Raw genomic sequence first — 23,012 nt, 5'->3', positions numbered from 1 at the left:
TAACAGAGTAGCATGTCTTCTTGATAAAGTAGTCTTCGGTTAAATCTAACTTCTACAGTATTTCAACGTTTGGTTATGCTACACATAGTGGGCACTCTTTATTTTATTGGTTTTAGAAATTTGAAGTTGATAAATGTTGAACACTGCAGTTGAAACTACATGAAATTTCAAGGACCATGCATACTTTTAGGCGTTTATCAGGTTAGATTTCTGTTCCAATTTATAAATCCTTTTTCTATGCTTTTTGAGTGGTTATCATCTCTCTCACTTGTTTAGAGTTGTGTTGTATCTATACGCATCAGAATATAACGATAGCGTTGAAGTTGTACTGAAATAGAACTTGAGAACATCATTAGATTGGTATTGATGACCTAGGGTATCGCGCCACTTGGGCGGTGGCTTCTATATTCGTCTGTTTTCCACAATAACTCAGTCAATTTTGAACCAATTGACTTGAAATATTGTACACGAGTAGATACTATACCTTTCTTACCACATTCCAAAAGTTGTGCCAATTGGTTCAAATTTGACTGAGTTATAGTGGAAAACAGACGAATATAGAAGCCACCGCCCAAGTGGCGCGATTCCCTACAATGAAGTATTTTTTGAAACTACGCCATAGACTTATTTTTTTTTTTGTCAAATCATGCTTATTTTATTGGAACTTGATCTTTGATAACAAGTTTACCTAAAGATTTAATTTGTAAGTCACCTTGGGCGTTAACGGGTTAAATAACAATCAAACCCGATCACTGCCTATAGAAGTTTTATCTTTAATACCGTTATACCTCTAAAATTGAAACTAATGAAGTGTCTTCAATTCTGTTGATCTTCTGATTCATGTCGCAATGGCAAAAAAAAATAAAACTCCAACCAAACTTACAACAGTAACAAAAATCAAAACAAACACTTGATGAGCGTCAGCATATGCTAATGACCCAACTTCAAGTGAGAAAACAACTTGTAACCTCAGCTGGATACCTGGGTACCGTCCGTGGTTGTTTGACTTTATGTTTTCCATGTCACCGATTCATTACCATGTAACGACACTGCACTCCCTCTGCAACGACAACCGATCAGCAAATAGCACACGCTTTTCGATATTTGGTGTCGAAATCAATGAAGCAGGTTGGATTGGACGAACACGGTTGTGGCGACCATTGAGCTCGTCTCGCTTCGCGTTGTCGAACTTATCTTGCGCATTTGTGTTTATTTCTAACAACAACCTACGAATCGGAAACGTCAGGAAATGCTGAATAATTTGTTGGCCAGTCTCCATTCAGTGCGCTATGTGTACTAGCTTGCAGCTAGGTATAACACCTTTGACTCAAGTCGGTTTGGGTGAGAACTAGTCTGCCAACGTGCGTGTGGAGGTGTTTGTCATCAATATTTATAGAAATATTTCTGCGCTGGAAAAGGTACATCTGTAGGCGAACCACTTCTAGTACTTCTTAAGGCTTTCGAGGTGAGTGCTGCACTCGCCACGCAAAGCTTGTAAATCATTAGACAAACCGGAGAAACTTATTCTACGGTCCAAAAAATAATAGCAATCATCACTGAACGATTCACAAATCTTCAGATAATCCCACCAAAATGCCCCATCCTCAAACTGCAACCTCGACAGCACGCGATCCGTTCGCTAATCTGATCGGATTATTGTCGTTTAATGGTCCTAAAAGAGATCGCGTTTGAGCACTCAATTCGCTTCCAGTCAGTTAGTCGAACGGCGCGGCGTGCCCCTCGCCCGGGGCACTCCGCTAACGACTTTATTGACAATCCAGACTGAGATCGTCTCGTACCCGAGAGATGGAACCGGTCACAACAAACATTCGAAACGCAAAACGATCAAGCAAGCAAAGCGCGCGCACGCAAGTAACGGATTTCATCCACCCACATATCCGATCGTCGTCGATCGGTTCGCGGAGGCCGTAGAGAGGACCGGAACGGGAGCTTGAAAGATCAACACCACTGCTGACCTTCGAGACCTCGAACAAACGAACGACAGCGGATTGAAACGTGCTAGGTATATGTACGTGGAGCAGAACAACTCCGTTCGGTAATCTGATCCTTGTAGCTTAAACCGCTCTCGCCGCTCAGCTCTCGGTAGCATCCATTAAATTGGCCACTCGAAGTCACTTCGACTCTGACAGGGACTCGGACACGGACGTCTCTCGGTTCGGTGGAACCAGTTGTCGCGGAGGAGAGATTAAAATGCTAATGGAACGTGATAAAAAGTCCATTTCTCAGATGCGTTGATCAGGTGTGGAAATTGATTTCGACGTGCTAGTCAAGCATGAATGGAGGTGATTACCTTCTGTTGGTGCAGCCTACGGTGTGGTATGGTGGAGTCCGCTCGATGATGGCCTGCCTGCCGTAACGAGCTTGTTGAGTGCTTGTTTGGGCTATCGCAGTTCAGCGTTAGGGTATAGAAAAGTCATCGGAGAATATTTTACCATTTGGCGATTGAAACCGCTCAGAATGGATGGTTTGTTGGTGTACGATAAATCAACACATTGCTCAACTTAATACCTCTCGAGATGAGTCCGAGATATGAACGAATATTATTTATGCTGATACGCCTACACGTTTTACGCGTTTCTTCTATTTTGTCGTCTTGACTGAATAGAGTGAATGGGTGTAGGAAGTTCCATTCATGGATCATCTTTCACTGAGGTGATCATTTCATTCATGGTTTTAAACTCGAAAGGCGATAGGAGCATCTTCCTCGTTTTCTTCTTCTCTTTCGCAATCATGTCCATATCTACACGCTATTTTGTTACAGTAAAAATATCTGCTGTTAAAGAGTATGAACAATTTCTTAGTTATAACTGAAGTCTTTCTCATTTTTGTTTTTCATATAAATTCGAATTTCCTGAAAATATATTGACTTACAGCCAATGCATGATTTCGCATTTATTTTTAATCAATCAAATTTATAACTGGATTGGTTTTGTCCACTTGTCCACTTCCTTGTCCACGTCCTTTTGTCCACAAGAAGCATTTCTAAAATATCTTACGGCAGATGTGATCACAATATGTTAATTTAATAAAAGAAATGTTTTTTGTTGTCTCTTTGAGCCTGTTCATAAACTACGTAGACTCTTAGGGTAAGGAGGGCGTTTGGTCTGAGATGGTCAAAAATAAGTCTACGTAGTTTATGGACTGCACCTTTTTACTTGACGAGGATTTTTTGTAAATATTTGCGATTTATCATACATTGCTCTACCTAATAGAGTTTAAGAAGTTTTCTTCAAATACAAGCAAACTAGCTCAAGTGCGCGGATTATTAACATCGGCCTACAAACTACCATGCGCCTCCTTCTCCTTTCATTGCTACCTACTTTGAAGACTTCGTTGGAGCCCCCTGGTGTTTCATTACAAGCCGAAGCGATAATATCAACGGGCATTTTTCCTCACCCAAAGAACCGTGTTGCCTCCAACAATTTTCATGCACCTGAAAGGTACCGTTTTTCTTTGAATCCCAACAAAATGTAAAAAAATAGTTCAACGTGAATCAAATGTTGATGTCTCTTAGAATATGTTTTCCACTCGTCATTCATTTTATTTCATTTGTATAAAACTAAGTTCCATGTGCAACAGCAGACCTGTCTCTTCCGGGAGAAAAAGCACCCCTTTGAAGAAGCAGAGTGTGAATAAATGGAACTGCTGTCTAGATCTGTGCGCCGCCGCGCCACGCCACCGCCGCCGACACTTTTTGTCCCACGTCGACGCTGACCGAGATATCGGCGGCGCACCATACGCCGCTGTTTGTCACGCCGCCGACTTTCATTTTTCGCGCCGGTGATCTGTGCACGAACAAAATTAAGTTTACATAAAGTTGAGATAAATAATTCACACGATCAGGAAGATTCAGGAATGCCTCCTAAAGATACATCAGAGATTCATCCAGAAGATTGTTCCAGGATTCCCATTGGATGTCATTCAGAGATTAGTCTGAGAGGAATTCCTTCTGAACTTCCTTCAAGAATTCCTACAAGATTTTCGTTACGAACTAATTTAGGAGCTTCCTCAGAGATTCCTTCGGAAATTCCTCAAGAATTCCAACAAGGGATTTCTCCTGACGTTCTGTAGGGATCGCTCAAGCAGGTCCTTCGGGGATCACTCCGGGAGTTTCATTAAGGGTCCCTACAGGAATTCCTTCTAGCATCTCCTGAAATTACTTCGGTATGCCTCTTAAACATTTTTCAGAGATTCTTTCAGGAGTTCTTTCAAGTATTGCTCCGTCGATGATCTCTCCAGGAGTTCGTTCAGGCATCTCCCTAATAGCTCCAAGAGGGATGCCGCCAGTTGTTCATTAGGAATGGACTACCCGCTTGGCGCACACCCACAGTTGATCAGCAGGAGTAAATCCATTTTATTTTGTATGGTGAAGAGCATTTAAATTTGAATTACTTGAAATAGAGAGCTTTTACTGAAAAAAATATTTGGTAGGCTTAATAGTAGTCACCATTGTGCACAACCACTACCAAATATTTTTTCGAATAATGTATTTCACTTCGATAAATTTGCCTTTAGATGCTATTCGCCATACAATATTTTTGCGATTTACTTTTAGCGATTTTTCGCGCATAGAAGCTAGTGCCACGTTAATCGATGCGGAGAGTAGGCCCAAGCAACACACATGTTATATATTAGTTACGACAGCGCAAGTTTTGGTTGTATAGAAGTTTATTTGACGTTATATTAACACAATGTTAGAATTACGTAAAATTAACTTCTATACAACCAAAACTTGCGCTGTCGTAACTAATATATAACATGTGTGTTACTTGGGGGAAAACAGTCGATGTAGTTAATTCATTCCTTCAGAAGTTCCCTAAGCTATTTCAACACAAGTTCACTCAGGTATCCTTCCAAAAGTCCCTTCGAAGATTCTTTCAAGAGGATTCACTAATACCTCCTAAAGATCTATCGAGAATTCCGTAAGAAGTTTCTTCAGGAATGAATTAAATGCTTTGGCTGTTTTCCTACTCTCCGCATCGACCAATGTGGCGCTAGTTTCTATGCGCGAAAAATCGCCAAAAGTAAATCACAAAAATATTGTATGGCGAATAGCATCTAATAGCAAATTTATCGAAGCACAATACATTATTCGAAAAAATATTTGGTTGTGGTTGTGCACAATGGTGACCACTATTAAGCCTACCAAATATTTTTTAAGGAAAAGCTTGCTATTTCAAGTAATTCAAGTTTAGATGCTTTTCACCATACAAAATTAAATGGATTTACTCCTGCTGATCAACTGTGGGTATGCGCCAAGTAGGTAGTCCATTCCTGCAGGAGGTCTTTAGAAAGTAGATTCATTATGATGTTCGTACAGGAGGTCTTACAGAAATTAGCCCAGGAGCTCCTTCAGATATTTCTCCAGAAGTTTCAGGGATTCTAGCAGATGTTTCTTCAGAGATTCCTCCTGAATTTCTTCAGGGATTCCTACAGAAGTTCATTCAGAAATCTCTCCATGAGTTCCTTTAGACAATCTTATAGAAGGATCTAAAGATACCTCCATAAGAATTCAGGGATACTCCCAGAAGCTTATTCAGAGATTCCAACATAAGAATTTTTTCTAAGATTCCTGCAGGATATCCTCAAGAAGTTCCTTTAGGGACTCTTCCAGAAGTTCTTCCAGGGCGCGCTCCTGAGGTTCTTTCAGATTGTAGATTTTCCAGGAGGACTCCCGGAGTCCTCCAGGAGTTGCATCAGAGATCTCTCCAAAAACTCATTCAGGAATTCCTACAGAAGTATTTTCAGGGAATCTAGTAGGAGTTCCTCTAATAATTTCCTTAGGATTAAAATCAGCCATATCTCCAGGATATTCTTGAGGGATCTTGCATGGAGTTTCTACAAGAATTCCTTTAAAGTTTCCCTTTGAGACATTCCGCTGAAAATCCTGCAAGGATTCCGCCTGGAAATCCTTCGAAGATTCTTACCGGAATTCCTTCGGGAATTCCTGCAGGGATTTCTCTTGTAATTTCTTCGAGAATTCCTCCTGTACTCCTTTCAGGGGACTTCGCTCGACTTCCCTGGACTTCCTTCGAGGATTCCTCCTGGAATTCCTCCGGGATTTCCTCCTAGAATATCTGCGGAGAATCCTCCTAGAATTCCTTCGGGAATTTCTCCTGGAGTTCTTTCGAGGATTCGTCTTGGAATTCCTTCGAGGATTGTTCCTAGATTTTCTTTCGGAGTTTTCTCCTGGACTTCATTTAGGGATTCCTCCTGAACTTCCTCCGTAGATTCCTCCTGGAATTTTTTCGGGGATTCCTTCTGGAATTTCTTCGGAGATTCCTCCTAGATTTCATTCTGGAATTTCTCCTGGAATTCCTTCAATGATTCCACCTGGACCACCTTCATGGATTCTTCATGAAATTCTTTCGGGGATTTCCCCTGACATTCTGTCGTGGATTTCACTTGAAATTTCTTCGGGGTTCCTCGTGGAATTTATTTCTTCTTGAAAATATTTCGGAGATTCCTTCAGGAGTTCATACTAGGATTCCTGCAGGGATTCCTCCTGGAATTATTTCGGGGATGTATCCTGGAATTCTTTCGAGGATTCCTTCTGGAATTAATTCGAAGGCTCCTCCTAGCATTCCTTCGGAGATTCCATCTACAATTTCTTCGCGGATTCCTCCTGGAATTCCATCGAAAATTCATTCTGTAATTCTTTCTGAGATTCCTTTTGGAATTCCTCCGGGGATTCCTCCTAAAGTTCCTTCGGGGATTTTTCCTGGAATTGCTTCGACGATTCCTCTTTGAATTCATTCAGGGATTCCTTTTGAACTTCCTTCGAGAATTCCTCCTGAAATCTCTTCAGGGATTCGTCCTGATATTCTGTCGTGGATACTTCCTGAAATTCCTACGGGAATTCCTCCTGAAATTTCTTCGGATATTCCTCCTGGATTTTCTTTGGAGTTTCCGCTTGGAATTCCTTTGGTGATTCGTCTTCAAATATCTTCGGAGATTCGTGGAATTTGTTCGGGGATCCCTCACGGATTTCCTTCGGAGATTCCTCCAAAAATTTCTTTTAGGTTTCCTTCTGGAATTCTTTCAGTGATGCCTCCTATCAAGAATTTCTCCCGGAACTCCTTCAGAGATTACATTTGGGTATTTTTCGATGATTCCTCCTAGAAATCTTTTGGGGATTCTTTCACGAATTCCTTCAAAAAATCTTTCATGAAGTCCTTTAAGGATTTCTCCTGGACTTCCTTCATGGATTTATCTTGAAATTCTTTCGGGGATTCCTTTTGATATCCGGTCGTGAAATTCCTTCGGAGCTTCTTCCTAAAATTGCTTTGGTGTTACACCTTAGAATTCCTTCGGAGATCCCTCCTAAAATTTCTTTAGAAATTTCTCATGGAATTCCTGCAATATTCCTCTAGGAATTCCCACGGGATTTCCTTCTTGAATTTCTTCGGTGATTTCTACTAGAATTCCTCCTGGAATTCCTTTGGGGATTCTTTCTGGACTTTCTTCAAGGATTCCTCCTAAAATTTCTTCGGAGATTCCTCCGAGCAGAGATGCCAGATATACAGATTTTTCTGTATTATACAGATTTTTGACCTTCTATACAGACAAGATACAGAGTATAGACTGTTTCAGAAATTATAAATACACTAACGATAACCTGCCATTTCAATTTGAGCACATTATCCAAAAAAGTTTCTTATAGCTCTAATAGTAAACATGCCAACGAAGCAAATAATACCAATTTTGTTGATGTTTCTGGTAAAAGTTACAAAATAGGGCTCTGTAAACTAGATGATTAAAATTTGAAGTTGCACAAAGTGGTCAAAAAATTTAGCATAGTAGAAAAGAAAAAAATCTCACAGATGAAATATTTAATTTCCAAACACCATAAAAATGGCTGTATCGATAATAAAAGATATTTCTCGATTGCTTAGAGTAATTTTTACTGGGATATTTGATCAAGAACCACCATTACAGGCCTTCTCAAAACAAAATTGTTTGTTTTAAATTTCTCAACAACACCAGTAGCAACAAACGTTAAGCAAATGAATGTCTTAATTACTGCTTACTGCATTCGTTTTTATGGTATGACAAGCTTTGCCATCTGAAGGATCGAATGAGCTGAAAAAATGAGTTTGTTTAGATTAAATACGTTCAGGAAAGCTAAGAAACTGTGTGGTAGTTCTTATGTTCCATAGAAAACCTTAAAAAATGAGAAACTTGATCTCCGAAAAAATGTTGTGGAAATGCCTTTATCGATTTTTCCCAAACATTTATCAAGGCATTCCTTAGACAACTTGTTGGGAAAGCGAATGTGATAAAAATTTAGATATTTTTTGGTATTTAGTGATGAATTATGTTGAAATCATTAAAAAACACCTTTGTACAAATGCAAATTTGAAAAATTAAGTTATTTGTAAGAGAACTCGACTGTTCTTTAAAATATCAAGACAATTGAAAGGAAATATAAAAATATGGAGTACAATATGCTATACTCTGAAAGAAGTTGGTGAAAATCATTAGAACAGTTCATTTAATTTGATAAACAAAGTGTATTTATAATTTCTGAAACAGTCTATACAGAAAAATACAGATTTTTAAAATGTGATACAGATTTCTCCAGAAAGTATAAAATTTGAAGTTATTTCCAATTAATTTAATAAAAACTTTACAAATCTGTATTGATACAGATTTTTGATAAAATAATCTGGCATCTCTGCCTCCGAGAATTCATTCGGCGTTTCCATTCATTCTAGAATTCTATCGAGGATTCCTCCTAAAAAATTTTCCGGGATTTCTCCTGTTATTCCTTCAGGGATTCCTTCTGAAATTCCTTCGAGGATTCCTCGTCGAATTCTTTCGGCAATTCCTCCTAGAATTCTCTCATTGATTTCTCCTGAAATTGCCCTTCATTTGCAATGAAATAATGCAACATGCACTATGCACTACACGGTGTCAGGCCATTCGGCCGAAGGTCATTAGGCCGAAGGCCATTCGGCCGAAGGTCATTAGGCCGAATGGTCATTAGGCCGAATGGTCATTAGGCCGAATGGTCATTAGGCCGAATGGTCATTAGGCCGAATGGTCATTAGGCCGAATGGTCATCAGGCCGAATGGTCATTGGGTCTTCTTCTTGCCGTTACGTCCCCACTGAGACAAAGCCTGCTTCTCAGCTTATTAACTGAGAGCTTCCTCTGCAAATGACCATTTTGCATGTGTGTATCGTGTGACAGGCACGAAGATACTTTATTGATGCTGAATCTACTGATATTTTACCCATGAATTTTTCCTTCTTTTAAATATAGGCTGTTCTTTCTAGTATCATCGCTGAAATAGTTTTTGGCGCTGAAACTGCTGAATAAATTTTTCCTTCTTTAAAACATAGGCTATTCTTTCTAGTTCCATTGTTAAACTAGTTTTTGTCAAAAATTGTTGGAAAAGGTAAAAACAACGGCTAACTTTCAATTCGTCCTGATGACCATTCGGCCTAATGACCATTCGGCCTAATGATCATTCGGCCTAATGACCATTCGGCCTAATGACCTTCGGCCTAATGGCCTTCGGCCTAATGACCTTCGGCCTAATGACCCAGCATCGCCCCAAGCAACACACATGTTTTATAAAAGTTACGACAGCGCAAGTTTTGGTTGTATAGAAGTTTATTTTACGTTATTTTAACACAATGTTAGAATTACGTAAAATAAACTTCTATACAACCAAAACTTGCGCTGTCGTAACTCTATTATAACATGTGTGTTGCTTGGGGCACTACACTAAGGTCACGGGTAATTTATTTTTTTATGTTATTTCGTCAATCATAACGTAGACTACATATATACTTAAGGCTGTATCTATATCCTATTGTATCTTAAAGAGTTGAAATATTTCTTTAAATTTGTTCGTGATATGGTCAAACCAATGGGAGACGATCTATGAAGTACTAGATTGAAAGTAGTGAGCTAGATGTTTGTATGGTGAGATGATGGATTCTGCATTTCTGCAATAAAATGGTGCAAACAGCGTGGGTATTATGATTTCTTGCCTAATTTGATGCTGTTTGAGCAAAAGTTTAGGTAACTGTGTTGTTGTATTATTTATTTCTTGCAACTTCAACAGCACAGTAATCCAAACTTTTGCTCAAACAGCATCAAATTAGACAAGAAATCATATACCCACGCTGTTTGCACCATTTTATTGCAGAAATGGAGAATTGATCATCTCACCATAAAAACATCCAGCTCACTACTTCCAATCTAGTACTTCACTGATACCGTGCTATTGATACACAGTGCTGGTTGTAAAGAGACATCATTCGATTTGAAGGACTAGGTTTGGCATAATCTCTTAAATGATTGTTTAAAGCAAATAGATTTCTATTTCTCAATTATCTAGTTAAAGCATAAAATTTTATACACGATAGTAGATTTGCCGAGTCAATTCGTTGCGATACAATATCATTTACAAATGAGACCATAGCAAATTATCGGCGTTCTCAAGGTCTGGATATTTACAAGCAAGCATCGAGCCTTATATGAAGGCAACGGAAATGTGGTCCAGTCTAGATTGCGTAAGCATACAAGAGAAACTGCTTTTGTACTGATTCAATTCGTTCTTCATGTGTTATCATATCCCTTTCGTGACGAACCAGCACAATTGTGCTGTTTAGCGGTAACAGTTTTGAATATTTTTTTCATCTGTTTAGACTTTGTTTTATGTGATGTAAACTGTTTCAATAATTCAGACATTACTCATACTTGTATGTGTGAAAAAAACTTTTGTTTACGTTGCCTGTGAGAATTGTCACAACAAGGTAAACAAAAAGTGGGCAAAAACCGTTAAACATGAAAAAGTTTTATCTGTCGCATATTTTTTATTTCCGATTTATCTAGTTAGTCAAAGCTAGACATCGGAAGATAAAGAGTAGTTCTTTCAAATAAGGCAAAATAATTGCTGTTTTGTTGAGAAATCTAAGAGTTCTGGAGAGCCAAAGTTGAGCCATTTGTATGGAAATTTCGCTTTTTTGCGCTCCGTCTCGAAAGGGATATAGGGAGACCAAACTATACTACAACAGTATTCTAGAACCGATCTGACATAAGCTATGTACAATGTTTTAATCGTATATGGGTCATTGTAATTGTATCCGAAACGCTATATAAAACCCAGCATATTGGTTGCTTTATGGATTATGGCATTGTAATCATCAGTGAATGCTAACTTAGAATCAAGAATAACACCTAAATCTCTAATTCTGTCACATTTTACAACTACTTGATTTCCTAAAGATACAGTTATAGGTGGTGTGCTATGTTTCCTACTAAACGTAATCAAATTACTTTTTTATGCAATTCAGTATCATAATTTACATTTTAGATAACTCATTTTGGTATCATAATGGCCATTTTCCGAACTGGTTCATTATGCAACTGAAATGAGTTGCATAATGAAAAATAGTTGTATAATGTTCATAATGCAACTCATTTGAGTTGCATTATGAACATTATGCAACTCAAATGGGTTGCATTATGAAAAAGCCATTGCATAAAATTTTGTATGGAACTCGTTGCAAAACTCGATTTTTTCAGCACTCTTCGTATTTGTAAATGTACGACTCGTGCTGAAAAAATCAACTTTTTGCAACTCGTTACATAAATAACTATTTGACGTTCAACTGCAAAGTGTCCATGTCTTTTTCGTTTGTGATTTCCATAAAAAGTTTCATATCGTTCCATAATGTCACAATAGGTCTAATCACTTGTCGCAGTCACGGACCCGAACAGAAATATAGAAAATCATTTAAACGTAATAGTTTATGTCATGAAAAAGCTCAGACTACAAATTCTAGAGCGTTATGACAACTTTTTTGCTTTACCAATGTTGACATTATGGTCAAATGTTGAGTATAATTTAATGGACACGCATATGAAAGTGAAAAAAGTCCATGTGAAAGTTAGATGGCATCAATGTGAAAACTTTTTCAGTGTATCCTTGAAGGCAAGGCCTTATAAACCGCGCTCAAAAATCGCAAAACACTTCCTCAGAAACCGACCACACATACCCGAGCCGAGACCCTTTCACTGCCTCCAGACTTGAAACAGCCTGCGGAGCCGCGAAATTGACTCAACATTGAATTTGGATTTTCTGCCGATTTTGATTTATGACCGAACTGTAAATAAATCACGACTCCAACCGGTCTACCAGGTCCGCACCAACCTGTGGCAAGTTACCTACATATCTATATATATAAAAATGAGTTTGAAGTTCCTTTGAGGCAACAAAACTCGGGAACGGCTGAACCGATCAAGATGACTCTTGCTTGGTTTGATTCGTATTCATGGTGGCTGTGTTTATATGCATAAAAAGTTACGAAAATCATTTAAAAAAGTATGAAAAATGAGAAAATACTGATTTTTTATGAGCCGGGAAGAATTTCAACCTGATTGAAACGAAATCAATCTAGAGTGCGTTGCTGCGATGACCTCAGCAGTTGTCAAACCACCGCAAATTGGCAAGACAAAGTTTGCCGGGACAGCTAGTGTACCTATATAAACGCTTAAGTTAAGCCGAGGCAGAGAGCAGTGTGTGACACCCACCCGCCAACATTCCGTCGTCCGCCAGTCATTCAATCGCTACAGCGTTGACGGGGTTTATTGGCAGACAGTAATTCTTTCTGCCTGCCTGTCTCTCTGGATTAGGTTAAAAAATTTGTTGGGGGTTTGACGAGTAGCACGTTGACAAGGTATATATGGGTGTACAGAGAACCGTAGCTCCCGGTCGGTACATGCTTCATGCCTACTGGGTTATTGGCTCTTTTGAAGTATTTACTAGTGGCAACAGCATGTCTGTGCTTCTGAAATGTCGATCCGTTGTCACACATTGCCTACAACACAATCGTCAGCCAGTGGGTAGCGTCAGAGTGTCTGGCGAGGACGTTCGGATGTTAGGGGAACTACTCTGAGATATACGATTGAGAGCGAGTGAAGAAATCTGTCTTCGTCTTGTGTGATTGTAAATTTTCAATCGACATCTCGCATTAACGACCGCTATCCTATCTTTTCGTTACAGGCTTTCCACATTCCACCCACCAAACCAGGAATTCAGACGTTGAGTAGTCTGATAACATCCACCAAGCAGAACCGCATGCATCCGGCACAGTTCCTTGTGCCGCCCAAGGCGTACAACTCGTCCGACGAGGACTATGAAGGCTCCGCCGAGAGCATAGACCGAAGTTACAAAGCGCGCAAGATTGTCTACAAATATCCGGTGCGATATTCGAAGAAGAAAGTCAAACATCCGCCGCTGCATCCCAAGCTCTATACGCCGTACTCGCACTGGACCAAGTGCGACGTGTTCTGTCGACAGCGACGGGAACGGTACTGTGTAGTGCGGTCCAAGTGTGGTTATCACATCCACGTGGAGGAACGTCGATGTCATCGGCATTTGTAAGTATTTCATTGATCGGGAATTCTTCTTGGAATTACATCCTAGCTGCTTCCATCTCCGCATAGTGATCTGCGCATTTCCACAGGTTTCTAAGGCATTATGTATTCACCAGAACGCTCTCGTCCTTTGATATTAGGATTTTTTTTCGAAAACACTATGCACGATTCCTATCCGGTATTCTTGCAACATGCAATGCTCACCGTATCCTTCCCTATGGGATGCATCTTCTGGATGCTCGATTAACCGTAGAGTGCTGCTAGCTCGTGGTGTATCGTTCTCTTGCACACATCGTTCTTCTACATAGGGGAGCTTACGTATTTTCGGCAGATGTTTATCGCTTGACGACGGAACACTTGAGTTTTTCTCCCGCGGTATTTTTCCGAGTTTCCCGGTGGTGTTTTCGCGTTTCCACGCATTATCCGCTGCGTACCTGTCCGCTTCGTCTAACAGGTAATGTGCCCAGTGAAACTTGCGCGAAAAACGGTATTGCAACATTTGCACCCATTTAGACTCGGCCGAAATTCATTATCATCACAGTCGAATTTCGCACACGACTTCGCAGCGGCTGATATGCACAAGTTCGGTTGAGTTCAAGACAGGGGCGTTGGATGCACAACAGGTAATCAAAATAATCTTGATTAGTATGAAATTTCGCTGGGAAATGATGATTCAGTGGATTCTTAAATTATCACAGTAGTCTAAACATTAATGAGAAACCCAATATAATCGGGACGGAAAAAGTGTTCAAAAGTGTCGGTCGTTTGTGTGGCGCTTGTGAAAATTCTAAACAGCCAGCAGTGATGGAGGCGCTGAGCAAGTTTGTCCAGTTGAACAACCGCAACTGGCAAACATGGAAATTCAGAATGGAGATGCTGCTCACACGGGAAGAACTGTGGTATGTGATTGATACCCCGAAGCAAGAAGCTGTGAACCCTGGCCAGTGGGAAAAAGACGACAAAAAGGCCCGCGCGACAATGGGGTTGTGTATCGAAGAAAACCAGTACGGATTGATTCGTGCGGCAGCTAGTGCGAAGGACTTTTGGAACAATTTCAAGCAGTACCATGAGAAAGTGACTGTTACTTCCCGGGTGTCGTTGCTGAAGCGGTTGTGTAGTGTGAATCTGCTGGAAGATAGTGACCTTGAGTGCCATTTGTTGGAAGTGGAAGAACTGTTTGACAGACTGACGCAGGCCGGACAGAAGCTAGATGATTCCTCCCGGATTCGTACTCGGGACTGGTTACTGCTCTCGAAAGCAGGCCGGATGCGGATCTCACGGTAGTGTCGAAGCTTCTAGACGAGTTCGATCGTCGGAAGGAGCGGTCTGGGAAAAGTGAATATCCCAGCGAACTGAAAGCGCTGAAAAGTTTCAGCATTCGTGATTCTCCCAGGCGGAGATGTTTTTATTGCAAGAAGAAGGGTCATCTGAAGCGAGATTGTCCGGTGTTGCAAAGAAAGTGCGAACAAGAGTGTGAGAAGAAGCAGAAGAGCAAGTCGACGACCGCGAAGCAAGCCGCAGTGAAGGACAGAAGTGCCGTTTTGTTTCTGGCGAATGGTGTCCGATCGAGCGGATAGATTGTGGACAGCGGTGCAAGTGCTCACATGTGTAACGACAAGCGATGCTTTGCCCGCTTGCGAGTCAGCCGCGTAGTCCCCGGCTAAGAATAGGACTACTAACCCCAATTCAAGGTGTCAAGCGACCCGTGCTGAGGAATGAGTGATCGAGGGGGCGAAAAAGATGCTCGATCTTTAACGGAGCCTGTGGGGTACCTGGGCACCCCCCCCCCCCCCAGTAAGCTGTCCCTTACCGCGTTAATGCAGGGCTCTGGACATTCTTTCCCGTGCTACTCGTGGGATTTAATCATGAAGTCAAATAAACAAAATCAATATCTAGGTGGAAGTAGTGGTGGGATCAACCCCTTCGCAAGAAGCGGGTTGATGAGATCTCCGACAAAGAGAAGTGAGGAGATAGGCGCTGGGAGTTGCGTACGCAGCTCAAGCGTGGGTGCTCCAGTCCACTTCCCGGCAAGCCAGCCGGTGGAGGTTATGGACGGAGCGTGGTTGTTGAGGGCCGTCAACCGAGAATCCAAAGGACGGTCCGCAATAGAGGTGGCTGAGCAGCAGCTTGGCAAAATCATCGACTTTGCGTCCACTAAGTCAAACATAAGCAAGGACCTGAAAACGGCCTTGCTTCGACTTAGGGCGTCGATCGACGATGCCAAGCAGGAGCACGCGACACTCGCGTTGCTGACTGTTGCAGCAGCGGAGCCTGCAAATAAGAAAGTGCCGAAGTTTACCCAAACGGAGGCCTTCTCCTTCGCAGGTAGTCCGAAGAGAGTGGAAGCGAATGCTCGTGACAAACGTGACAAGCATTCGCAGAAGCGGGCGAGGCAGCCGTCAGGTGAGGAGCTGTCTGGCGGCGCCCGCAAGGCCAGGCGTATGATAACCCCGAAAGTCGGTAATAATGCCGGAAAGTCGGATCCCAGCCAGGGTTCCCGGAAAGCTGGGAAGGGTGGGCCTGAAAAGGCTGGCCCATCCCGGAACGATGGGAACAAGGGGTTGCGACCATTGGTGGGCCCTCAGCAGCCACAGAGCAGGGCGATCCAAGGAGAGGACCCTCCTTGGACAAAGGTAGAGCGGAAGAAGAAGAAGAGGAAGAATCCGCCAGTAGAAGAGCAGGACGCCAAGCCAAGGCGCAGGAGGGTACGTTCCAAGCGCGAGAAAGGAGACGCGCTCGTCATCAAGACTGAACAGTCGAAATACTCGGACGTCTTGAAGGCGATGAGGTGCGACGCCAAGCTTGAGGGTCTTGGAGCCGACGTACGGAGTATCAGACGTACTCGTACGGGCGAAATGATCTTGGAGCTTAAGCGCGAGAAGGATCACAAGGGTGCCGCCTACAAGAGGCTGGCAGAAGAGGTCCTTGGTGATGGAGTGGAGGTGAGGGCTCTTACGCATGAGGCGACTCTGAAGGTCAAAGACCTAGACGAGATCACCGAAGCGGGAGAGCTCGTCACGGCACTGCGGCAACAGTGCGATGTTCAGGTGGCCGCCACAGCCGTCAGGCTGCGGAAGGGGCCAGCAGGGACACAGATAGCTCTGGTTCAGCTACCTGTGGCGGACGTTAAAAATTCCGTTAAAGTAGGGCGGATAAAGGTGGGCTGGTGCGTATGTCCTCTGACATTCCACGAGTCACCAGAGGTTTGCTTTAGGTGTCTGGAACCAGGACACAAGTCGTGGGACTGCAAAGTCCCCGACAGGCGCAAACTGTGCAGGCGATACGGCGCTGAAGGTCATAAGGCCCAAAGCTGCACGAGTCCGCCCATCTGCATGATCTGTACCGGGAAATCGTCGAACAACAGACATCCGATGGGTGGTCCAAGGTGCCCGGCCTTCAAGAAAGCCGCAGTGAACAACAAATCACAGTGCAGGTAACGCAGCTGAACCTGAACCACTGTGATGCGGCTCAGCAACTGCTTTGTCAGGCAGTTTCTGAGTGGGAGACGGATATCGCCATCATATCGGACCCATACCGAGTACCCGCCGGCAACGGCAACTGGGTCGCGGATGGGACCAGAAAAATGGCGGCGATATGGACGACGGGTAAATACCCCGTTCAGGACTTGGTGTCTACTACCTATGAGGGCTTTGTGGTCGCCAAAGTAAACGGGGTCTTCTTCTGTAGCTGTTATGCGCCTCCGCGGTGGCCGATCGAGCAGTTCACGCAAATGCTGGACCGATTAACGACCGTGCTAACAGGGCGAAGGCCGGTGGTAATAGCGGGCGACTTTAATGCCTAGGCCGTGGAATGGGGAAGCCGTTTCACGAACCAGCGGGGTCAGATCCTGCTAGAAACACTGGCCATCTTAGATGTCGACTTGGCTAATGTCGGTACCAAGAGTACCTTTAGTCGAAACGGAGCGGAGTCAATTATTGACGTGACCTTTTGTAGTCCTGGCCTAACAAGTAGTTCGAACTGGAGAGTAGATGATGGCTACACTCACAGCGACCACCTGGCGGTTCGCTACAGTATCGATTACAATAACAGCAGGCAGCGGATAGAAGAAGAGGCGGCTAGGCCAAGGCCAAGCCCTCGCAGGTGGAAGACATCATACTTCGACGAAGAGGTATTTAGGGAAGCGCTCCGCCGTGAGCGAAACTTAATCGGTTTAGACGGCGACGAGCTGGTAGCGGTGCTCTCACGTGCGTGTGATGCGACCATGCCTAGGCGAGTCCACCCTAGAAATGGGAGGCCACCGGCTTACTGGTGGACCGACGCGATTGCGGACCTGCGCCGCGCCTGCCTGCGGGCTAGGCGGCGGATGCAGCGAGCACGATCAGAGGAAGAGCGAAACGAACGGCGGGTGGTGTTCGCCGCTGCAAAAGCCGCGCTCAAGACCGAGATAAGAGCAAGCAAAAAGGCCTGCTTCGAGGGTCTCTGTCAGAGTGCCAATACGAACCCGTGGGGTGACGCTTACAGGATCGTTATGGCCAAGACGAGAGGGGTGATGGCTCCTACAGAGCAATCTCCAGAGATGTTGGAGGGGATCATTGGAGGACTTTTTCCGCGTCATGATCCTAGTCCTTGGCCTCCTTTCGTAGGACAGCCGGGGACTGGGGCTGGCGATGAGGAGAGGGTCACCGATGTGGAACTTGCGGGGATAGCTAAGTCCCTTAGCGTAGGTAAGGCCCCAGGTCCGGACGGAGTTCCGAACCTGGCCTTAAAAGTAGCTATTGCAGAGGCTGCCGAGATGTTCAGGTCTGCTATGCAGAAATGCCTGGACGAGGGAGTTTTCCCAGAAGCTTGGAAGATGCAGAGCCTGGTACTATTGCCAAAGGCGGGGAAACCACCCGGAGACCCGTCGGCATATAGACCAATATGCTTGATTGACACGGCGGGGAAGGTGCTCGAAAAGATCATCCTCAATAGAATGTTGCGGTTCACCGAGGGCGAAAATGGTCTTTCGAGTAACCAGTACGGCTTCCGGAAGGGGAGGTCCACCGTAGACGCTATCTTGTCGGTTACAAAAACCGCCGAGAAAGCACTCGAGCCTAAGAGGAGGGGAATTCGCTTTTGCGCGGTAGTGACTCTGGATGTAAGGAATGCGTTTAATAGTGCCAGCTGGTCTGCTATTGCCGATGCGCTCTTGCGTCTGGGGATACCGGAGTACCTGTACAAGATTCTCGGAAGTTACTTTCAGAATCGTGTACTAGTCTACGACACGGAGGTGGGTCGGAAGTGCTTTCACATAACCTCAGGAGTCCCGCAAGGTTCCATCCTGGGTCCGGTGTTATGGAATGTCATGTACGACGAGGTGTTGAGGTTAGAGTATCCAGTGGGAGTGGTGATTGTCGGATTTGCCGACGACATTACGCTTGAAGTCTACGGTGAAACGATCGAGGGGGTAAAGTTGACTACCAACCACTCGATCAAGGTTGTGGAGGCGTGGATGCGGTCCAGGAAACTGGAGCTGGCTCACCACAAGACAGAGGTGACGGTTGTTAACAACCTGAAGTCGGAGCAGCAGACGGAGATCAGTGTAGAAGAGTGTACTATCCTGTCAAAGCGCTCCGTCAAACACTTGGGCGTGATGATCAACGATAAGCTTACCTTCGGTAGCCACGTCGATTATGCCTGTAAAAGAGCCTCCACAGCTATTGCGGCACTGTCCCGGATGATGTCCAATAGCTCTGCGGTGTACGCCAGTAAGCGCAAGCTTCTGGCTAGTGTTGCTACGTCCATACTTAGGTATGGCGGCCCGGCGTGGGGTACCGCGCTAAGTACTAAATGCTACCGACGGAAGCTGGAAAGTACTTACAGGCTTATGTGCCTGAGAGTTGCGAGCGCGTACCGTACCGTGTCACACGACGCTCTCTGCGTCATTACTGGTATGGTGCCTATCAGCATTCTTATCAGTGAGGACATGGAGTGCTTCGAAATGCGCGGCACAAGAGGCATACGCAGGACTGCCAGAATGGCCTCTATGGTCAAATGACAGCGCGCGTGGGACAGTTCCACCAAAGGAAGGTGGACCCATAGGTTGATACCGAGGGTAGATAGTTGGATTAATAGGCGCCATGGGGAAGTTACATTCCACCTGACACAGGTCCTTACAGGTCATGGTTGCTTCCGACAGTATCTACACCGTTTCGGGCATGCGGATTCTCCCGAATGCCCAGCGTGCAATGGTTTAGAGGAAACGGCGGAACACGTTTTGTTCGTGTGCCCGCGTTTTCGCACAATGCGTGACCGCATGCTTGCCACATGCGGAGAGGACACAACTCCGGACAACTTGGTCCAGAGGATGTGTAGGGATGAGTTTGGCTGGAACGCCGTTTCAACGGCTATTACCCACATCGTCTGGAAGCTACAGAGGAGGTGGCGCGTGAACTCGGAGAATGGCTAGTCCAGATGCAGTACAAGAGGTGGTCCAGGGGTTCGAAGTCGGCTTCGTAGGTCATACCGGTGCCCTGCGGTCGAGATCGACCCTTACAGCGATTAAGTGACCGCGGAGAGGAAGTCCCGGTAGCGGTGCTGTCGTGGCGTCGGTCTACTGGGTTGGATCCAAGCCCGCGGTTGGAAAGGGGTCCCCGGCAAGGGTCGGGGCAGGTGGAGACCCTGCCGTCAGCAACCTACGGATGCATCTGATAGGGCCTGAAGGGTAGTGATACCCTTCCTTTGCGGGCAGGTCAGATCGGGTTGCATGTGGGCATCAGTTCTTGATGTCCGCTCAGCAGTAGGGCGCGGGCGGGGTTGACTCTGCCCGCCTTCCGAGGACAAAGGGAGTGGCGAGGACCACTCGGGAAACTGGCTAAACGCCAGCATGCTACCGTGATGGACTCTCCAAAGCGAGTCATCGACATAGGCGAAACTACCGGGGGTGCCGGGGTTGCCAGGCACCCCCTCGAATTTGAATGCATTGCTATGAGATATGGGGCGATGAATGATGAATGGATGAACTTATGAATATTTCTTTGTAGTGCACCCCCTGACAAAAAAATCGTAGTTTCGCCCATGGTCATCGATGTTCGTTGCTGCAGGCTACGCAGCTAACCTTGTGGGTGCGATGTGCACTAGCCCCTCTCTGAAGCAATACCTTCTTGGTGGTTCCGGAGAGACGTAGGGTTTGGCGACCATAGGAATGGTTTAGTGGGTACGAGGAGAGAGTAGTCCTAGATTTTACTTTTGTTGTAGAAGACGGCCTGTCAGACCTACACTACCATAACCTTCTGTTAGGGTGTCTGTTGAGCAGATTATCCCCCTATGGTTTAGAAGAAAAAAAAAAGCGATGCTTTGAGACTATTGATGACAGAGATACCAGTGAAGTGATTCTGGCGGATGGGAAATCGGTGAAAAGGTCACATTTGTTCTATGTAAATAAAATGTAAATATTCTATTTTTTTTCTTAATTATTTGTTTTTTTATTTGAATTTATCTATTGATTTTAAGGGCAATTGTTATAATGGTAAAATAAAAAAAAAAAAGAGAGAAAGCCTCAACTTTGAACTACAAAGTAAATCTATACGAACTAAACAAAATTAAAACAGAACTGAATATAAAAAAAAATCGAAATTCCTATTCTCCTACACATCCCTATTACCCCATTTTACCGCCAACCATAACGCACCACCACATCAACACCTACACTGAGGCAAAAACACTTAGGATTTTCATAAGTTGGAATTTATGAATGGGCGATTTTTCTGTTTCATTACTCGCTTATTTATTTCATAGCTGTTGTGCTTGCGTTTCATACCTACAACTTATGATTGCCTTAAGTGGCATCGTTGTGAAAAAATCATATTTGAAAACTATGAAAATCGTTACAGTAATGGTATGGATTCCAATAAGCTGCTGCTTGGACAAGCACACATTACTCAAATTACTCAAACATCTGTTTTCGGAAATGAAGGACATAAAAAGTCAAATTGCCTTCATTTTCTAACTTCAAGAATTCTCCGCCCAAATCAACAATAAATCAAGAATTACGTAAGTATCACGATCGGTCGTTCTTAATCGATATTAACCATTGAATAAAGTGACAAGAAGCAAATTAGACTGTCATTATTTGCCACATAATGTTAGCCAAATTGTTAGCCACATACGTAAACTTAAATAAAAGAACAGTCGAACGCGTTCCTTGTCCTTTAGTTTTAAATTATCGATCAAGAAAAATCGATCATTTTACTTACTCGGTAATTCCAAAATGCAATGTCATGCCATGATTTAGAATATAATTTAATCATCCATAATCAATAAAATTGAATACGAATATTATATTGCTTGCGCCATGAAATTCATAATGAACAATATCGGTTTCCATAAGCATTAGTAGTTGAATTCAATAAGACAAAACACACGATAATCATAGTTTTTATCCGATGATATTCATAAGCGAAAACTTATGATTTTGTTAAGGGACTGGATATTGAATTTTTCCCTCTTAATCATAAGTGAAATTTATGGCTTTCAACAATAATCGTAATGTCGCCAAATCATAAGGGGTTCTTACGTTCTTCCTAAGTTTTTTTGCCTCAGTGTACAAAATCGCTGATGATCGTCCGATCAGCCTCTAATAGGTGAACCACCGTCAAGCATACAAGTGGTGCGCATATTTCACCAAAGTTTTTTTTGTTCACAGTGAACCGACATTTTTCTTTTCTCCACGTTCAACCGTTGTGCCACGTTTTTTTCTTTGGCCCGGTAGAAGAGGGCAGCCCGGAATCGAAGCGCTCCCGTTAGCGGAAGCCTAGTGCCGTGTGAAGAACCCACCCGCGTTCGAAACCTCCCGTTAGAACAGCGAAAGTGAAGTGCAGTGTGAGGGAAACCGGAGTGCTGCAGTGTGGCCCGGTGGGCCCGTGATTTCACGTGGTGTGCCTGGAGTTCTCGTTCCGCCAAAGATACCTACGACCTAGGACACGAAGAAGCCAATTCCGGACGAACGGCCTGATCCTCGTTCGGCCCATCGAACAATTCCGGTTCATCATTCGACGGCGCTGTGGGAAACCCCTGAACGTGCTGCACGGCGTGATAGCAGCAAATCCCCAGCAAGACACCCGTGTTCCGCCATGGTATGGAAACCCGAAAATCCTCCCCCGACGATCCAAGGGAGTCGACGCGGTCCGGGATCCAATATCGTCCGCGCTGGTAAGCGTCGAGCCTAAGACCAACCCGGAGGAGAAATGTGCAGCCAAGGTAAAGGCTCAATTGAGAAAGGCAAATGTTCCAGAACTAAAAAAGCACTTTTCCCCAAAATAATCCACAAATCGAAGAAAATAAGAACGTCCGATTGTTTATTTAGCCAATTGTGACAATCGGACACGCTGATTTTGTCCGCTTTTTCGTCATTCGGGAGAAAAGTGCTTTTTCAGGTTTAGATAATATGCGATTCTCATTTGAGCCTTAAAGGTGTGTAAAACCATTTTATCAATTTCCCTATCCATTCCTGTTTGACCAGAATGCAATTTAATTAAAAATGAAAATGTAACATACGAATTTTCTACTATTTTTTTGATTTTGCCAGTCAAGCCCTGTTTTCCACCATCTTTAAGGTGAATCGGTCTACCTTGATTTTTTTGAAGGGAAGTCGTT

At 43.8% G+C, this 23,012-nt stretch overlaps 1 protein-coding gene across 1 annotated transcript in view; it reads left to right on the top strand.

Annotated features, from left to right (window-relative positions):
• The window catches only part of LOC109426755 (uncharacterized), a 171,240-nt gene that overhangs the window by 137,768 nt on the left and 10,460 nt on the right, over positions 1 to 23,012 (top strand). The window contains exon 2 of the mRNA XM_062853545.1: positions 13,045 to 13,421. Coding sequence (XP_062709529.1) covers positions 13,045 to 13,421 — 377 coding nt within the window. The remainder of the gene's footprint in view (positions 1 to 13,044; positions 13,422 to 23,012) is intronic.

This window comes from Aedes albopictus, chromosome 2, assembly GCF_035046485.1.
Source record: "Aedes albopictus strain Foshan chromosome 2, AalbF5, whole genome shotgun sequence".
NCBI lineage: Eukaryota > Metazoa > Arthropoda > Insecta > Diptera > Culicidae > Aedes > Aedes albopictus.
The sequence above is the reverse complement of the archived record's forward strand: the minus strand, read 5'-3'. Positions and strand labels throughout refer to the sequence as shown.